Here is a 17,671-nt window from a genome sequence, read left to right as displayed (position 1 = left end):
AAAAGTTTTTGTTATGCTCTAAAGTTGGGCCATTTTTTTGCTTTTAAAATTGAGCGGAGTATGTTTCATACTATGAATATTTTTTACTGGTGTATAGAGCTTTATTGTATAACTTCGAGTCATTTTTTTTCTCATATTGTATTTTGTCTAAGATGGGTCTCTATGTCCTTATATCCGCAACTTGAGGGAGAGAAGTAGAAGAAATACAATAAATAAGTCTTTTGTTTTACATATTGTAGTAATTTTTATGTGACCAAAATATTCAAGAAAAGGGAAACACAAAAAATGAAGTTTTTTAAGTAAAGATAAAGTTTTTGCATATATGAAAAAATAAATCAACAAAAGAAAATTGAAGACTAAGAATCATTTTCATTGAAAGTTGAAATTTTAAGCTCCAACTTGAGGAGGGTTGAAGAGTAAATATGAAAGAGTTTTACAAGACTATCAAAGTAAAAAGTCTCATAGAACCAAAATTAATATGGTGGAATCTAAGAAGAGTCTTTAAAGGTATTTTAGTTTTGTTAGTCTTCTATTTATGTTTAATTGTTTAATTATTTTATAATTATTATTTAGTGTTTAACTTTAGATATAACTAGAATAAAGTTTCTACTTGTTTCCTCTATTATAAATAAAGACTCACTCATTGTACTAAAATTATATGTAATTAATAAAGATTTTATCTTTTATAGAAATTCAACATTTTCTAAATCCTATTTTTAGCCTGGTTAACAATACGGCTTTGGTTCATGTTTTACAAGCAAGTGCAGTTGGGCATAGAGGGCGAGTAGGCAAAACCTCACGAAACTGGTCTTCCGAGTGAAGGGTTTGACAATTTTTCTAGGAATGCTACCAGTCAGCCACACCCTCGACTATAATGCTGAAAAATTAAGACCGAATCTTTAAAAATGGAGCACGAGTCATTCTGTGACCACCTTAAAAAGATTGAAAATCTTTTTTGCTTACAATGGCAAGAAAACATCATATACAAATACAATGATGATGACGAATAAATAACTGAACTGAATTTGAACATCTACATCGCATCATTCCAGCCTTCTAAAACACAGCTTTCTTATGCACTCTTAAACACCACCTAAAAATCAGATTTGACCAGGTCACCTGTCATGGTCCCGCTGATCACCAGCCACTGGAATTTGACCCTCTTTTTTCTCCTTAGTAGAAGCGGCTGTCTTAGTGTTCCTATAAGCAGTCAATTCCTTACCATCAGCAGAGGTTGATGGGGTCATCTCTTCCTCAATTGGTAAAGTCCGCTTTGAACCTTCTAATGCTACACCAAGAACAATATTTTCTTCCAGTGGTGATGTAGTTGGCAATCTCTCACTATCATGCTTTGTGTTACTCTCAGATTTTATATTACTGGCGTCTGATACTGCTACAGAAGGCTTCTCAAAAGCAGCTCCTCGCGGTATACCATCCTTAGCATCATGACTTTCAGATAGTGACTTGAATGTTTGGGCGCTGCTGTCCACTTTAACAGTCTTTGTATGAGTTTCTCCTGAACTACTCTTCTTGTTTTGCTTGTTTTCTGAACTATACTGGATAGAACCATCGGACACGGGAGTCGTTGCCTTCATCTCAGATGTTGCGACTGTCTTTCTCTCTTGTTCTTCACTTGCACGTGCACGAGCTTTTGCTTTATCATCACCCTTGATCCGAGATGTGGGTTCAATTAGCAAGAATGGACGGCTGGTAGTAGCTCCACCATGAGTGAAAACGGTCTCCGGAATGTTTTCCACATCAGCATCAGCGTATATCTTCTGAACTGTACGGATGGGTGTGGCAAGACGAGCCCTGTGATGGCTGATGACTCGAAGGAGATCCAATAAAATAGCTTCCTGTTGCCGCATTAAGAAATGGTTAGACTAGAGCATTAAAGTACTTGCAATTTGAAGGTCATTGACTACACAAACTGTGGATATTGACTTAAGAAAATCTAAAGCAAAGCCTAGGGTCAATTGGTAAAGTTACAAATTTAGTACTGAAATACTATTGACGCTTCCTGTTTAGCTCGCTTTGTTTAAGATGCTATCTAAATGTCACACATCCAAATTAATATTCTATACGTTCAAAATTAGAATGATAATCCTACCATGGTGTTACAACTTGCTGAGTCGATCTGCGACTCAGCCTGGTTGACTCGGATTTGAATCTGGGGGTTTGGGTAAAAAATGGCCCAACCCGCCCGAGTCCGCCTGAGTAAACCTGTGACTCAGGTGGTTCAACTCAGAATTTCAGGGACCTGAGTTGGGTCCCAATTCTGAGTCGTTACCTGCTTCAACATGTACAAAAAGATGCACAAGAAACTTGTATGCCTCACAATTTTTCTGAACTAAAATTGGAGTTTAGTGGACAGTTACCTTCACACAAAGATACTCCTCAAAATGTGAGGTCTTCACAAAACAGGACACCAGAATCTGTTACATGTAATATTCAAATAAGAAACATTAACAACTAATCTAATGGTCAAAGAAAATAACACAAGAGGATGCATTCAAACCTGAAAGCTTAAACTCTTAACATGGACATGCTAACACAAAGTACAACACGACCAGACCCTTCTGACCAAAACAAAAATTAAAGGCTCACCAATAGAGCTTGATTGTCTGGATTAATATTCTCCAGGAATACCCTCCTGTGCAGTCTCTGCTGCTCTACCTGATGGTTTTTTGCCAAGACTTTGCGCATATCCGCAACAATATTCTGCAGTAGAAAGGTAACATCAGTTTGTTTTTCTGCTTTGTTGTTTGTATACATCTTTACAAGATTATGTTGCAAAAAAAATAAAAATAATAACAAGTAGACTTTTGGATATTTGCTCCTCACATTGATCTTATTGACATCCAAGTGGCTGATGGCAAGATGAGTTTTGATACGCCAATGCGTCTTTTGGCTCAGATTTCTCACAACATTCACAGTGAATTTGTGGTTTGGAATATGAACAGCCTCCCTGTCATCACCTCTAACAATTGTTGGTGACCACCATCCCACATGCTGAAAATAGCATAAGAAGACAAATTACAATCAAATTTAAATTTAAAAACAATATCCTTTACAGGGAATAAAGAAATTTTAAAATAACATGGAGCAAAATGCTCACATGTTCCATATTCAAGAAAAAACACAATCCTGGAACTCACTTTGGACCATTCTGATTCACCTTAATCAGTGATATCCCAAAGTCTTTCCTTGTACAATTACACAGCAAAATAATAGCTCCCTAAGTTTCTCTTTTGAAAGGATCACATGAGCTGCATAGAGCAACTATATGCACTGATACAAACCTCGACAGTCCCAGACACTTCATAGCCTTCAATTTTAGTTTGAATCCATTCATTTACAACAAATGGCCTTGTTGCATGAATCATCACACTTGACAGGAAGTTTGTGAATATCTGCACATGGTGAGTCATTGTATGAAATATTCAAATCCTGAAGCATTTAACCTGCCAAAGGTGTCTCAATCGAAAATTAAGAAGCATTTTAACATTTTGGTTCAGAGTAGATGCAGTGGAGAGTAAAGAACAATAGCCATACCTCACGCCCAGCAAGGGTCAGTAACACCGTTCCAAGACCACCAGCAGTGATCCATTTCTGTGTGGAGAAACCTAGCAGCTCCATGAATAGAGAAACTGCAGCAACCCATACAGCTGTATACATAGCCTTGCCAGCAAATTGAAAGCCCATCTGCAAGAAAACTCAGATGAATATCAATAGTTATCCTAGTCTGGAGCCCTCTAGTTGGCTCCTAAGGACTGCAGATGAAACATTAAGAAAAAAAAAACTAGTAACAAAGTAGACATATTGTTTTACCAAAAAGAAATGACATTCAACATGAGGCTATGAAAGATTTCTTCCAACCTAGCACATAGAAGTCAATCTCATCACTAATAGATGCATAAAGAAATTTTATTCCTCCATACTAACTTGTACAATTCAAGAGTTAGACTTCGTTCAACTTCCAGTGCCATTGTGGTTCTAGAACCCAATGAGACATGGGACCAGACATACCATAATTTTGACAGAAGTGAAAGGTCTTCCAACCAATGCCAGTGAACAAATTTCTCTTTTATGTCAGCATATTATCCTTGTCATAATGGAACCAAGTAAAACTACTAAATTATCAAACTAGAAACAATGCCAACGCATGATAAATGCCAAAAAGAAAAGGATAATATTTTATGAGAAAAGTGAAGGGAAAAGCTAATTAAAAGCAAATCTTTATTCTTATAAAACCAAGGTCGTGAAAAGGCCAGAATATTTTTGGAACTGTCAGAGATAGTATTGTTGAGAGAGTGAGAATAAGGGTAATCTTTTAATTAAGATGAGTGCTTTAGTCAAGCACTCATTTTAATTAAAAAAGGGTAGTTTAAAGAGTTTATATTATATGTTGTTTCTATGAGTTCCTATTATATGCTGTTTTTATTCAAGTTGATGAGGACATTTTTGTCCATTGAATATTGTAATTACACTTAAGGTAGATTTTACCATTTTTTACCTTACTTACACACAGTTAATAAAGAATCGTGGACTTCTTCCCTCATCTTCTTTTTCTTGTTCCTCTTTGTCAAGGAATAGTCCCACATGGATTAGTGAGAACAAAGATCATGAGTTTATTAGTTGGGAAAGAGGCTTCCTAAGTTGGCTAGTCATTTTGAGATGGGCCTTGGACCCAACTTCACACTCTTCAAGTTTGAGTTTTACTTCTCCGGAAGTACAATTAAAGAAAAACATTTTATCAAAATAAAATAAATCACCAATCACGTTGTCAAGAAACATTATAATTGTTTCAGCACTAATAAAGGAAAGGGCCTAGAAAGACTCAAAAAGGAAAACTGTCTGGGAATTCCTTCAGGCCAAAAGACAATATTTTGTGAATGACCAACACTCAAATTCCTTCTTGCTGGGGGTAAACATATAAAGAATGTAGCAAAAGAACACACTACAAACTACTACATGGACCCAAATTTCTGCTTCAATGCATATTCTCTTGGAAGGTGTGGACCTTCATTCTTAGTAAGTTTGGGTTACAATTCGGTAGGGCGGCTAATCTACTCTCATTCAGTAAGTCGCTCACTGGTACCCCTCTGTCTGGCCTCAAAAAAATGATGCTCTCTGCTTGTGTTAGCTTCATCCCGTGGGGGCTTTGGAATGAGCACAATAGAAGACGATTTGATGCAAAATGTGAATTTGCAGATCGGGTTGCAGACCAAGTGGTGGGTCATATATCTACTTGGCTTCTGACTAAGAAAGCCTTTTCTTCTTTTTTGGGCATCCCTATCCGTGAAAACTGGAGAAATTTGGCTATGATGCACTTTGAGACAAAGATCCTGGTTTTGTAAGAATGGATCCCTCTTAAACCCGGTTACCTTAAGTTAAACTTTGATGGCTTGTCTCTTGGTAATCCTGGGATTTCTGGTTTCGGAGGTGTTATTTCAGATCATTCTGGCAATCAGCTTTTCTCTTATGTCGGCCCTCTAGGCATATCCGACTCCACGTCTGCAGAGCTTCATGGCCTCCTCTCCGGTCTCCGAGTCTTCAGAGAAAAATGCAGCGGTCCTCTTCATATCGAAGGAGACTCAAAAGTGGTTATTGGTTGGTGTGAGAGTGCATCCCCTCCCCCGTGGAGGCATTGGGATACCTTTCGGGAAATTTTAGAAATTACCTCAATTGTATATTGTATTTGGACTCACATTTCGAGATCCGCTAATTCGCCCGCAGATGTGTTTGTCAGGCAGGGAGCTACCCTACAATCGTTGGTTTTAAGGGACTTGCTCCCTCAAATTTTGTAATTTCTCTCTTTTTATTAATACATCTTTTAAAATAAAAAAAAAAACATGGACCCAAATTTACCATTGAACACAGTTACACAAGGAAAAACGGAACCAAGATGAACCCAATTTAGATATATTGGTTAAACATAAGTAGAAATACAGCAGAATCCTCCTTAAGTTTCACTGCATGAGATCCATGGTAAAAAAACATATTGTTCTATACCTATGATATGTATTAGCCAGTAAAGAAGCAAGCTGATAGTCAGATTAAGTTTGAAAGAAACACCGTCTAAAGTGCCAACTTACTAAAGAACAAGAAAAATGTCATATGATGAAAATAAAGGTGGCCTAGATGCATAATGAAAAAAGCAACAGAAACATACATTTCTGGAATCGTGGGAGTCACTGCCTTCTACAAAGAATTTTTGCGCATGTTGAATTAAGCTGCATAAAAGAATATGTGTATGTTATTAGAAGACCACTTGTTAGTAATACCAGAAAACTCTAACAACTGAAATCTAAAACAAATCACTTAATTATCATTTTCATTAACATACAAAAAGTAGTGGAAGATAGTCCTGAAAAGATTTTTACATGTAATGTAAACCTTATGTGAGTGTGTGTGTGTGTGTGTGTGTGTGTGAGAGAGAGAGAGAGAGAGAGAGAGAGAGAGAGAGAGTACGCAAGTATTTGTGTCATAACAGATGAATCACAAAGCAGTTTCACATGTAATACCATAATCATAATAATCCTATAACAAGGAATCTGTCAGTGTCACATAAAAACATAAATTGTCAGTGTGAACAACATTTTTTTGAAAATGAATTCAAGACTACCTACTATCAACATATAACAGTAGAGTTTGATGCAAGCTATAGGGAGTGTATCCTAGCTAGTGCCACTACCAACCCTCACCTATTTCATGCTTCTGTACCACAAAATCATTTCAACAAAAAACATAAGAAGATCAAACTTAGGGCCTGAATTTCCTTTCCCATTCTGAACTATTTTTCTCTAGCTCCACTTTTAAGGTGACATTCTTCCAACTCCGATTTCCTGCATTTCTAGTCGATTGATAGACAAGGCACTGCCTTCTCATGGGTAAGCAAGTTAGCCAATGTTGACAACCAAAAAATTATAAAGTAAACATGAGCAATGTTCACTCTATCTCATCATTATGTCTGGCTGGCTACATCCATAATTCTATTATCATCATCAGGGAGGCCTTAACCAAGTTTGTCCTTCCTCTATTCTTGTTGACACCTCAAGCTACACCAGCAAAAACAACCAACTCACAACTGCAGCAACACCCAAATTCTATGCATATCAACTCAAATTGTTTCCCAAATTGTTGAAATATCAAATTTACTGACATACCTTGACAGGCAGTATGCAAAGGCCAGAACTGTTGATAATGATCTCACAAAATTCAATAACCGCTGTTTAACAACTTGACTTGCCTCTGTTGGAAGGATGACTGGGTCCAGAACCCTGATGAAATACAGTTTCTCATCATTAATAGAAAAAAAAATTCTTCTTTCTCTTTCCTGTTTTTCTCTGTGGACAGCGATTCCAATACCTGCAAATAAGTGTGGCTCCAGTCCATAGAAGCAAGGGCTGAATGTAGGAAGTAGTTACATGGTAAGTGCTACTCTTTTTCCAATTACTATCATTCTTCTGCAAAAAGATTAAAAAAAATCAAAAGTGACAACTCTAGGTTGAAACTGTATTTCAATTAAAAACTATTAGAAGCATGCCTAAAAGCATACCTGAAAGAATAAATTTCTACAATGCCGAATGAGCGGAGCAAGACCCCAAATAGCAAAAGCAATAATCCCCACTGCTGGGACCAACTGAAGTAAAATAGGCCTTCCATGCAGTGCAGTGTATGATCTGGAAAATAAAATGCAAATGTCATTTAAAGTCCAAAAAGAAGAAATAAAAAGATATCTATACTTTGAATGGAGGATTGAATCCATTGAAACAGACAAATAATTATAGAAAGCACAAAAAAAATTATTTTGTGAATAGCAGTAATTGGAGGGACAAATTTGTATTTCTAATTATAGGAGACTAGCTGTAAATTAGAGATAATAGTTTCCTGATTTCTAGAGATTAGAATCAGATTTTTATTAGCTGTAAATTTGATTTGTATTCCTGATTTCCTGATTTCGTAGAATAGCAATATCTTGCTGTATAAATTCCTTGATTTTGATCAGTTCAATATGGATAAAATTTCAGAATTTTCTTCATGGTATCAGAGCTTTAAGCTCTTTTCTGGGATCAGAAACCTCGTCATACAGGCCTTTATTGCCAAGACCATACCACTGTTTCTTTGTGGCCTGTTTCTACCCTATTTTTTAGTTCAAAAACAGAATATTTTTTTGCATATTTGCTGTTCAGCCTTCACCAAATCTTCTACCTTCATAGCCTTTTATCCATAGTTTTTTTTTTCACCATTGGTCTTCATCATCATTCTTTTCCCTCATATCTTCCACAACCGAGAAAACTCCTACTGCTCAATCCCTCACTACTGTCCAATCCGAAGAGGTGACACTCAATCAAGCAACAGGAAAATTACAGAATATTCAATATGCCTACAGATTGAATGGCAAAAATTATATGAAGGTGTCTCAAGTGGTTCGGACCTTTCTGGAAGGGAAGGGAAAATTGAGTCATCTCATTGGTACTGGGCCCAAAATGGGAGAACTAGATTTGATGATTGGGATGAAGAAGACTCCATGGTCATGACTTGGCTATGGAATTCCATGCTGCCAAAAATCAGTGATACGTTTATGTTTCTACCAATGTCTAACGAAATAGGGGAAGATGCACAATAGACTTATTCTAAGGTAAGGGATGTTGCTTGAGTCTTTGAGATTAAAGTTAAAATCTTTACCACTAAACAGGGAGATCACCCAATGACTGAGTATGCCAATCTCTTGAAAAATCTATTGCAAGAGATGGACCATTATCGGTGTATTGAGATGAAGTGCAGCAATGATGCAACTACGTTAAAGAATTTCATTGAAAAGGATTGAATTTATGATTTTCTCGCTGGTTTAAATGTTGAGTTTAATCAGGTGAGAATTTAGATATTGGGAAAAAAGGATTTACCTTCATTAAATGAAACCATCTCCATTATCAATGCTGAAGAAAGTCGAAGGAGAGTTATGCTTTACTCTCAACCAGTTGAAGGATCAGCAATGATAACTGGAAAAAATAATGATGAGAAACTAAAGTTTAATGCTGAAAAAACATTGGCCTCTTCAGAAGTTGGGAGAATGGAGTATCGGCCCTCAAACAAGGATAACCTCTAGGGTACCTACTGAAAAAAAGCCTGGTCATACCAAGGAGCAATACTGGAAGCTTCATGGAAACCCACAAAGTTCTCAATGGAGTAAAGGACCTAGAAGTGGAACACAGCAAAGCCAGCTGAATATGACTCAACCTAGGGAAGCCAGGTCACTTGATGCTATAAATTCCAGAAGTGGAGAGCAGAATGAATTGAACAAAGAAGACATTGGAAGGTTGAAATCACTCGATTCATCATTAGAGAAGTCTACATGTACCTGTTCCTGGGCAAATTCGGGTAAGCTTCTTTCCTTATATGATTTAAGTGCCTCTGGTTCAGATTTTTCAAACTCCTGGGTTATTGACTCTAGAGCAACTGATCATATCATACATTCTTCACACAAATTTCTCACATATCATCCCTGCCCTAGCAACAGAAAAATAGCCATTGTTGACGGATCCCTGGACACCGTTGCAAGCCAAGGAGACATTGTTCTAAGTCCATTCATGATCCTTAAAACGTGCTACATGTACCTAAATTTTTTTTTTTATATAAAGATGTATTTATATTAATAAGAGAGAATTTACAAAGGAAGAGGGAGCAAGTCCCTAACAACTACATGTACCTAAGTTATTACAAAATTTGTGTCTATTCATCAACTTACAAAAAATCTAAACTACAGTGTGGTGTTTTCTCGTATTTCTTGTGTATTTCAGGACCAAGTTACAAGGAGGACTATTGGACATGCTATGGTAAGGCATGGTCTTTATGGTAAGGCATGGCCAAGTGAACAATGGGAACAAATCACCTCTCTTGTTTCTGTCCAGCAACTCTCATTTCAATAAAGACCAAATTTGGCTTCATCATCTTAGACTTGGACACCCTTCCTTTAGTATCCTTAGTGTCATGTTTCCATCTTTGTTTAAGAATGTTAATGTAAACGATTTCCACTATGATATTTGTGAATTTTTTAAACACCAAAGTGTTTCCTTTCCTTTGTAATAAAAGAACTACATTTCATTTTTCTTTGATTCATAGTGATATTTGGGGTCCATCTCAAGTTCCCAACATTTTAGGGGCTCATTGTTTTGTCTAGTTCATTGATGATTACACTTGGGTTTCATGAATTTATTTGCTGAGACAAAATCCTGATGTGAGAAACATTTTTCCTATTTTTCATACAATGGTCAAAACTCAATTCAATGTTGGAATTAAGAGGACAAGGATAGATAATGCTAGAGACTACTTTAATTAATTTTGTCTCCATACTTTCAAAAAGAGGGAATTATTCATGAATTTTCATGTGTTGAAACACCCCAACAAAATGGGGATGCCGAAAGAAAAAATGGTCAGATTTTAACTTCTGTTCATGCTCTTTTGTTTCGAAAGAATGTTCCAAAATCCTTTTGGAGGGAAGCTGTCCTCATTGCTACTCACTTAATAAATCGTATCCCGTTTCGAGTCCTTGATTTTAAGTCCAATGGAGGTGTTTTCTCGATATTTTCTAGATCTCAATGTGTCAACTATGTTAGCTCCTAAAATTTTGGGGTGTGTCTCATTTGTTCATATTCACTCTCATGGCTGGAGCAAGCTAGATCCTAGAGCTATCAAGTGTCTTCATAGGATATTCGGCTACTCAAAAAGGGTACAAGTGCTACAATCCTACTCCGATGTCACATTTGCTAAAAAAGAAAGTTATTTTTCTAGCCTTTATCTTCAAGGGGATACATATCTATGGAAGATAAAGATTCGTTTTTGAGAGAACCATCCATGTTAGTCAAAACATTCCTCAAGCATACTGAACCCGCTTCTGAAACTGAACTCACTTCTAAACCCATTTTTGAAGCCAAGTCTATTGAAACATCTCCTATTCTTTCTAAAGAATCATCAAGGCCAATAACCCTACACTCACAAAGCCACTACAAGTCTACTTATGAAGGATAAAGCCCGTGATCAATCCTATGCAAGTTCAAGAAAACGAATCGTCACTTGGGAATGAGGTAAGTCCTTCTACTATATAACCTACTGTTCTTGATTTGGATCTGCCCATAGCCACAAGAAAGGGTGTTAGAAAGTGCACACAACATTCTTTATCCCATTTTGTGTCCTTTGAAAAATTATCAACCTCACACAAAAGTTTTCTAACTCATCTAAACACTGTAATCATCCCACAAACCTTATTTGAGGCACTAGGCAAAGAGGAATGAAAGCATGCAATGAGAGTAGAAATGGAGGCCTTGGAGAAGAATAAAACATGGGAACTAGTGGCATGACCAACTGGAAAGAGACCAATGGGGTGTAAATGGGTCTTCACAGTAAAATATAAATCGGATGGGTCCATTGAGAGGTATAAAGTGAGACTAGTAGCAAGGGATATACACAGACCTATGGGGTAGATTATCACGAGATGTTTGCACCAGTGGCGAAGATAAACACGGTAAGGGTGTTGTTGTCTCTAACAGCAAACTATGATTGGACTTTACAACAGTTCGATGTGAAGAATGTTTTTTTACATGGATATATGGAAGTTCAACCTGGCTTTGCCATAAATCTGGGTAAAAACAAAGTGTGCAAACTAAAAAAGGTTTTATGGGCTCAAACAATCTGCTGGGGAATGGTTTGGAAGATTAACGAAAGCAATGTTGAATATGAAGTACAAACAGAGTCAGGGTGATCATACATTGTTTATCAAGCATTCAGCTTCAGGGAGAGTAATGGCATTAATAGTTTATGTGGATGATATTATAGTAACTGGGAATGATCCAGATGAAAAGGAAGTTCTTAGGAAGTATTTAGCAAAAGAATTCAAAATAAAGGATCTTGGAAATTTAAAGTACTTCTTAGGAATAAAAGTAGCTCGATCCAAGGAAGGAATCTTTGTTTCACAGCAAAAATACGTTCTTGATCTGCTAGAAGGAATAGGTAAACTTGGTTGCAAACCATCAAACACGCCTATTAAACCAAATCATAGACTAGGAGAGTGAGTCTATGGAAGGAGAACTGACAAAGGTATGAACCAACGACTTGAAGGGAGGCTAATCTATTTGTCACACACACGGCCTGACATTGCATACACAGTGAGTGTGGTGAGTCAGTTCATGCAAAACCCTAAGGATGTCCATCTCCATGTAGTATACTAGATCTTACAATATTTGAAAGGCAACCCAAGAAATAGGATTATCTTCAGAGCATACACAAATGCTGATTATGCCGGCTTTGCTACTGACAAAAGATCAATGTCTGGGTATTGTTCCTTTCTTGGTGGAAATTTGGTAACCTGGAGGAGTAAGAAACAACCAGTTGTAGCAAGATCTAGTGCAGAGGCAAAGTTTCGATAGATGGCACAAGGTATTTGTGAGTTGTTATCGCTCAAGATTATCCTAGAAGACTTGAAGATTAAATGGGAGACCCCAATGAAGTTTTATTGTAACAATAAGCCTGCAATCAACATAGCTCATAATCCAATTCAGCATGATAGAACTCAACATGTGGAAGTTGACAGACATTTCATAAAGGAGAAACTTGAAAGTAAATTGATTTGCACTCCCTACATTCTACAGAGGGCCAATTAGAAGACATCTTAACTAAAGGATTGACGAGTTCAGCATTTCAAAAGATTGTGACCAAGCTAGGGATGGAAAATATCTACTCCCCAGCTTGAGGGGGAGTGTTGGAAATTCGGAATTGATTGAAATCCCAAGATTTTTGTGAATAGCAGTAATTGGAGGGAAAAATTTGTATTTCTAATTATAGGAGATTAGCTGTAAATTAGTGGATAATAATTTCCTGATTTCTAGAGATTAGAATCAGGTTTGTATCCTGATTTCTAGAGATTAGAATCAGATTTGTATTAGCTGTAAATTTGATTCATATTCCTGATTTCCTAGAATAGCAACACCTTGCGGTATAAATTCTTTGTATTTGATCAGTTCAATATGAATAAATTTTTTTAATTTTCTTCAAAGTAAAATGAGAAAAAATTTATTGAGGGCAGGGAAGCCAATCCCCAGTCAATATTAAAAGGGAAGAGATGTTCAAAGCCAATGCAATTAAATATTGATGGAAACAAGTACCTTGATAAAGCCATCGCAGCAGCCTTCAAAATAGGAGTTTCATTTCCTCGTCCAGGTGCTAGAAAACATTTACATGTTAAAACATTGTATCTCAAAGGTACACAGTGTATTGGCTTGTTAATTTTGTCTGATAACCACAGACTCCACATATCCTGCCGCTGTGCAAATGAAAAAAAAATAGTTTTTCAAGTTTCATTTATGTGACCAACCAACTAATCAGACATACTAATATTAGAAAGATAGCCATCTACACAAGTAATTATAACACTAATAGGCATATTATCTTATAGTGCTTGCCACACTACAGTCACATATGAACAGTAATCTAATCCGTAGTCCTTATCTAGAACTTGCTCCTGCTGCTAAATGTCATAAATCTGCTTTTTGTGTGGGTAGGTTGAGCAAAAGCATAAACACTTTACCCTCCCTTCCATTTATGAGGTCATCTTTGTCTGACAAGTCCATCGGTCCAATGTACACTTTTTGGAGCTAAAGTCCCTGTTGGTTCCCTCACTCTTATGCCCAGCCCTAGCTAGTATTATTATTCTTTTTCCACAGCCTACCGTGATTCTCACCTCTTTATTGGTCATCCTTCACATCACTCCACTCCCCGTGATGAAGAAAATTCGAAGGCATACATCCACCTGGAAAGCCAATTTCATAGATCTAGAAGAGTAAAGAACTACGAGATCCACTACAGTGGGCCTCCACTTATCTACCTTTCTTTTGTTCCTTGCCTGCTTCAGTATAATCTGACCAATCTCTTAAGAACTCCCTTCAGAGGGCAACCCGTGATAGATATATGCATTAATTGTTGAAAAAAACAGGAGTTTAGCATTCCAAAACATTGGCAGGCTATTTTCTTTCAGAAAAACATCACGGGTGGCAAATGACTTTGGAGATTTTACACAAAACCATCACATATACAGAGAAACACCATAACCTAAAATGCAGAGCTTATTTACAAGTGGCTCCCCATCACAGCTCATGCATCTAGCCTCTGGAAATCTATTTGCATACTGAGATCTGGACACCCAAAGGCTCAGACTCTAGTGGTGGAGAGTGCACTACATTTTGATTCAATTCTTTGAAAGGCAGTGGCCCCCTTACTGAGGCTCTCCCCTCCAATTTCCACATTAACAAGAACCCTTCATCTCTGCCACAGATGCCTTTTCTCTGTAAGGCGGTGGCCCCTTCACTGAGGCTCTCCCCTCCATTTTCCACATTAACAAGAACCCTTCATCTCCGCTACAGATTCCTTTTCTCTGTAAGAGGCTCAAGTTTTTGGACCCACCCCCCACGTCCAACTTCCTCTAATGTGCCACCAGATTCATACCCTAGACCACGTAGAGGTAGCCACATGGACAACAACAGAAAAAGATTTGCTTTCTTCATTTGATAGCGTTTTATTCACCAAATAAGAAGGAGATGGTCGATCACCTCTTCCTTCCTTACCCTTTCAGCTTTATCATAAGAGAGGCAATCTTAAGAAAGTCTGAATTGAGTTGCTGCTCCTCGGCTTCTTTCCTTGAGGCCATTGCACAGTTTTTCTTTCTTCTTTGGCAATCAACTATGTCGGGTATTTATCATCTAACTTTTGAACCACCACTCCAACTAGCATAATCTTTTGAAGGAAGAAAATTTCATCATATCCTTTTCCAGGTTAATAACCTGACAAAAGCTACTATTGGGATAATTATAGGACATCAGCTGTTTCTTTCTTGGTTGTGATCGGTGAGGCTCATCATTGACCAAAGATATTAACTAAATTTTTACAGTTGATACTAATCAATACTCTCTGTTCTCTCTGTTTTCCTTTTGTAATCTTGTCAGACAACCTATCTTCTTTGAGCACAAAACAATAAGGGGCTAAATGCTTGATGGAGCTTCGACTAAATACTCTAAACGAGTAATTTCACACAAACCACAACATCAGTATAACATGGTTATTGACATTGCCCCCTGAGTGGCATTATGTGGTATTGCTCAAAGAAGCACCCTCAGTTTTTGCAATTCTTTTAGTATATTAGTCACAAACAGCCCCACCAAAGATGATCAGAGACCGCTGAAACTTGACCCTTATTCTCCTATTCTAGTTAGAAAGAAACCTCCTCAAAAGGCAATAAATAATAGAAACTAGGCTGTAAAATCTTCTAGTAGATCTCCACATATCCACCCAGATGGAAAATCTTGTAGTAGATCTTCACATATAACCCTAGATATTTGATGAATCATTCTGTGATAGGTTTTAGCTCAAAAATAAAAAAATTGTGACTTCTATTTCATTCTCAAAAAGATTATCCAACAAATTAGCCAATTGAAGTTTGTCAGATTGTGAACTTCTATAAGTTTGAACCAAAACTAAGAAGATGTTGTGGGAGATTTCTTTGATATGAGAATCCCAGTGTTTGAAGTCTCATATCCTTTTGCCAACTTATTTCTTGGCCTCTATATCAACTAGATCACCCTCCCCCTCCCCCCAAACAGACACACACACTCTCTCACTCTTTCCAAACGTATTAAAATAATTCTGTAATTCTATATTACTTGTGGCAAACTTTATTTTCTAATAATTGCAAATCCATGTTCAAGTCTCTCTGAAAATTTCAAAGAAAAAAAGGATTGTGAAAGGATCCCAATAAAAAAAATGATACCAGAGATTTAGAGGAGAGTGAAATGCTGTGGAAGTGTATATGGTCCTTTTTTGGAAACCTCTGAAAAATGATCAGTGAAGCTTCAGTAAATGTATCCATGTACTAACAATGTTAGAAAGTGATAACGACAAGCACCTTAAACGGGTTAGAGCACCAATGGCCTCCATATTTCTCACAAATCCCAAGTTCATGGGACAATTGCAATGAACCAATAATGGCCATTTCTGACAAAAGTGCGTTAGATGCACCTAGGAGTACAAAATCATGTCTTCGGCCAACGTCAGGTTTAACCTCTCATTTGACTAGCCAGGAACGTGACTGAAGGACTGAATGGGCCAAGAGCAAAGAACGCTAATAATTGATACCCACAAAATGTTTAAAACCTGTACAAGGCAAAGAACAAAGATTAGGGGAAAGCACCAGGAAACATTTCTTCACAAAATTCATTGGAATGACTAACTGATAAATCCTTCAAACTGCCCTTGTATTCACAGATATAACACTAAGCAAATAGAACCAAAGATGAAAAGACCCTTGCAGATTTCATTGCAGGGGACATTTAGAATAAGCCTTTATCACACAAGACAACAAAAATGATTAAATAAAAACAAACTAAATTTCCAACGAAAGGGAGTAAATCACAACAGAAAGAGTACAAGAGCATTTAGACTGAAATTAGAGATAATTGAACTAGTATTTCTCTGGAATTTCTGATAAAACTTCCAGGAACGTAAGTCTAGACAAAAGAAACATTAAGAATCCTACATAAATCTAACAATCGAAACCTAAGCACAAATTTCGAAAAATCAAGAAAGTTTTGAGACCAATTTACTTCTAAAAATAAATAAACAGTTAAAACAGTAAAGAAGCACTGTTACATCTCCTATCAAAATGTTAAGCCTCCAGAGTAAACGTTTAAAGCTCCAAGCGAGACAATAAAGACCCTTGCAGATTTCATTGCAGGGGACATTTGGAATAAGCATTTATCACACAAGACAATAAAAATGATTAAAAAAAAAAAAAAAACTAACTTTCCAACGAAAAGGAGTAATTCATAACGGAAAGAGTACAAGAACGTTTAGACTGAAATTACTGATAATTGTACTAGTATTTCTCTGGAATTTCCGACAAAACTTCCAGGAACGTAACTCTAGACAAAAGAATCATTAAGAATCCTATATAAGTCTAAAAATCGAAACCTAAGCACGAATTTTGAAAAATCAAGACAATTTTGAGACCAATTTACTTCCAAAAATAAATAAACAGTTAAAACAGTAAAGAAGCACTGTCACATCTCCTATCAAAATGTTAAGCCTCCAAAGTAAACGTTTAAAGCTCTAAGCGAGACAATATACGAATTTAGGTAGCTGAAACCCTAGAACCTCTGCTTCATAGCTTCATCGTTAACTGGCTCAAAAATATTAAACGGAATACAAGAAAATTACTTCGCCTGGGATTAAGATAGTCCATGCTCAACTTCTGCAGAGAAAACTGTAACGAGGCAAAACAACTACTTTTGCAAAGCACACGTCGCGGCGACAGAATTTAGAACCAGAGGAGAAACTAGATTTAAAATTTCCTAAAATAGCAGCTAGAATTTTGGGAGAATAGCGGAGCGCCAACGCGATGGAAACTATGGGCAAGCGCGACAATAATGAATAATCTAGGCTTTTTTTGTCTTAATTTATTCGCCGAAGGGAATGAGGCGACTCGAAGATGCGGAATCTTGGAGGCTACTGGTAACTGCAGTTAGATTTTCTGTTTTCCCTCCGCTGGTCGATCTGTAGCACGCAAGCCTTTCAGCTACTGCTAGTCCGAGAAGCACAATGTTTTTTGGGAGCCCACGTTAACAAGATG

At 37.0% G+C, this 17,671-nt stretch overlaps 1 protein-coding gene across 1 annotated transcript; it reads right to left on the bottom strand.

Annotated features, from left to right (window-relative positions):
- Positions 1 to 899: 899 nt before the first annotated feature.
- On the bottom strand, positions 900 to 17,568 carry LOC137952934 (mechanosensitive ion channel protein 2, chloroplastic-like). The gene is made up of 14 exons (XM_068800056.1): positions 17,260 to 17,568; positions 15,950 to 16,197; positions 15,815 to 15,874; positions 13,161 to 13,318; positions 7,562 to 7,685; positions 7,372 to 7,469; positions 7,170 to 7,283; positions 6,176 to 6,236; positions 3,556 to 3,705; positions 3,303 to 3,413; positions 2,845 to 3,012; positions 2,608 to 2,721; positions 2,379 to 2,435; positions 900 to 1,856 (listed from the first exon to the last, which is right to left on the bottom strand). Exons 2-14 carry the CDS (start codon positions 16,034 to 16,036, stop codon positions 1,116 to 1,118), a joined length of 2,043 nt encoding a protein of 680 aa, XP_068656157.1. The 5' UTR covers positions 16,037 to 16,197; positions 17,260 to 17,568; the 3' UTR covers positions 900 to 1,115.
- Positions 17,569 to 17,671: the final 103 nt, after the last annotated feature.

This window comes from Aristolochia californica, unplaced genomic scaffold (assembly GCF_029961685.1).
Source record: "Aristolochia californica isolate CCGP_79_NKW_82.1479 unplaced genomic scaffold, dmAriCali1.0.hap1 SCAF_16, whole genome shotgun sequence".
Lineage (NCBI taxonomy): Eukaryota > Viridiplantae > Streptophyta > Magnoliopsida > Piperales > Aristolochiaceae > Aristolochia > Aristolochia californica.
The sequence above is the reverse complement of the archived record's forward strand: the minus strand, read 5'-3'. Positions and strand labels throughout refer to the sequence as shown.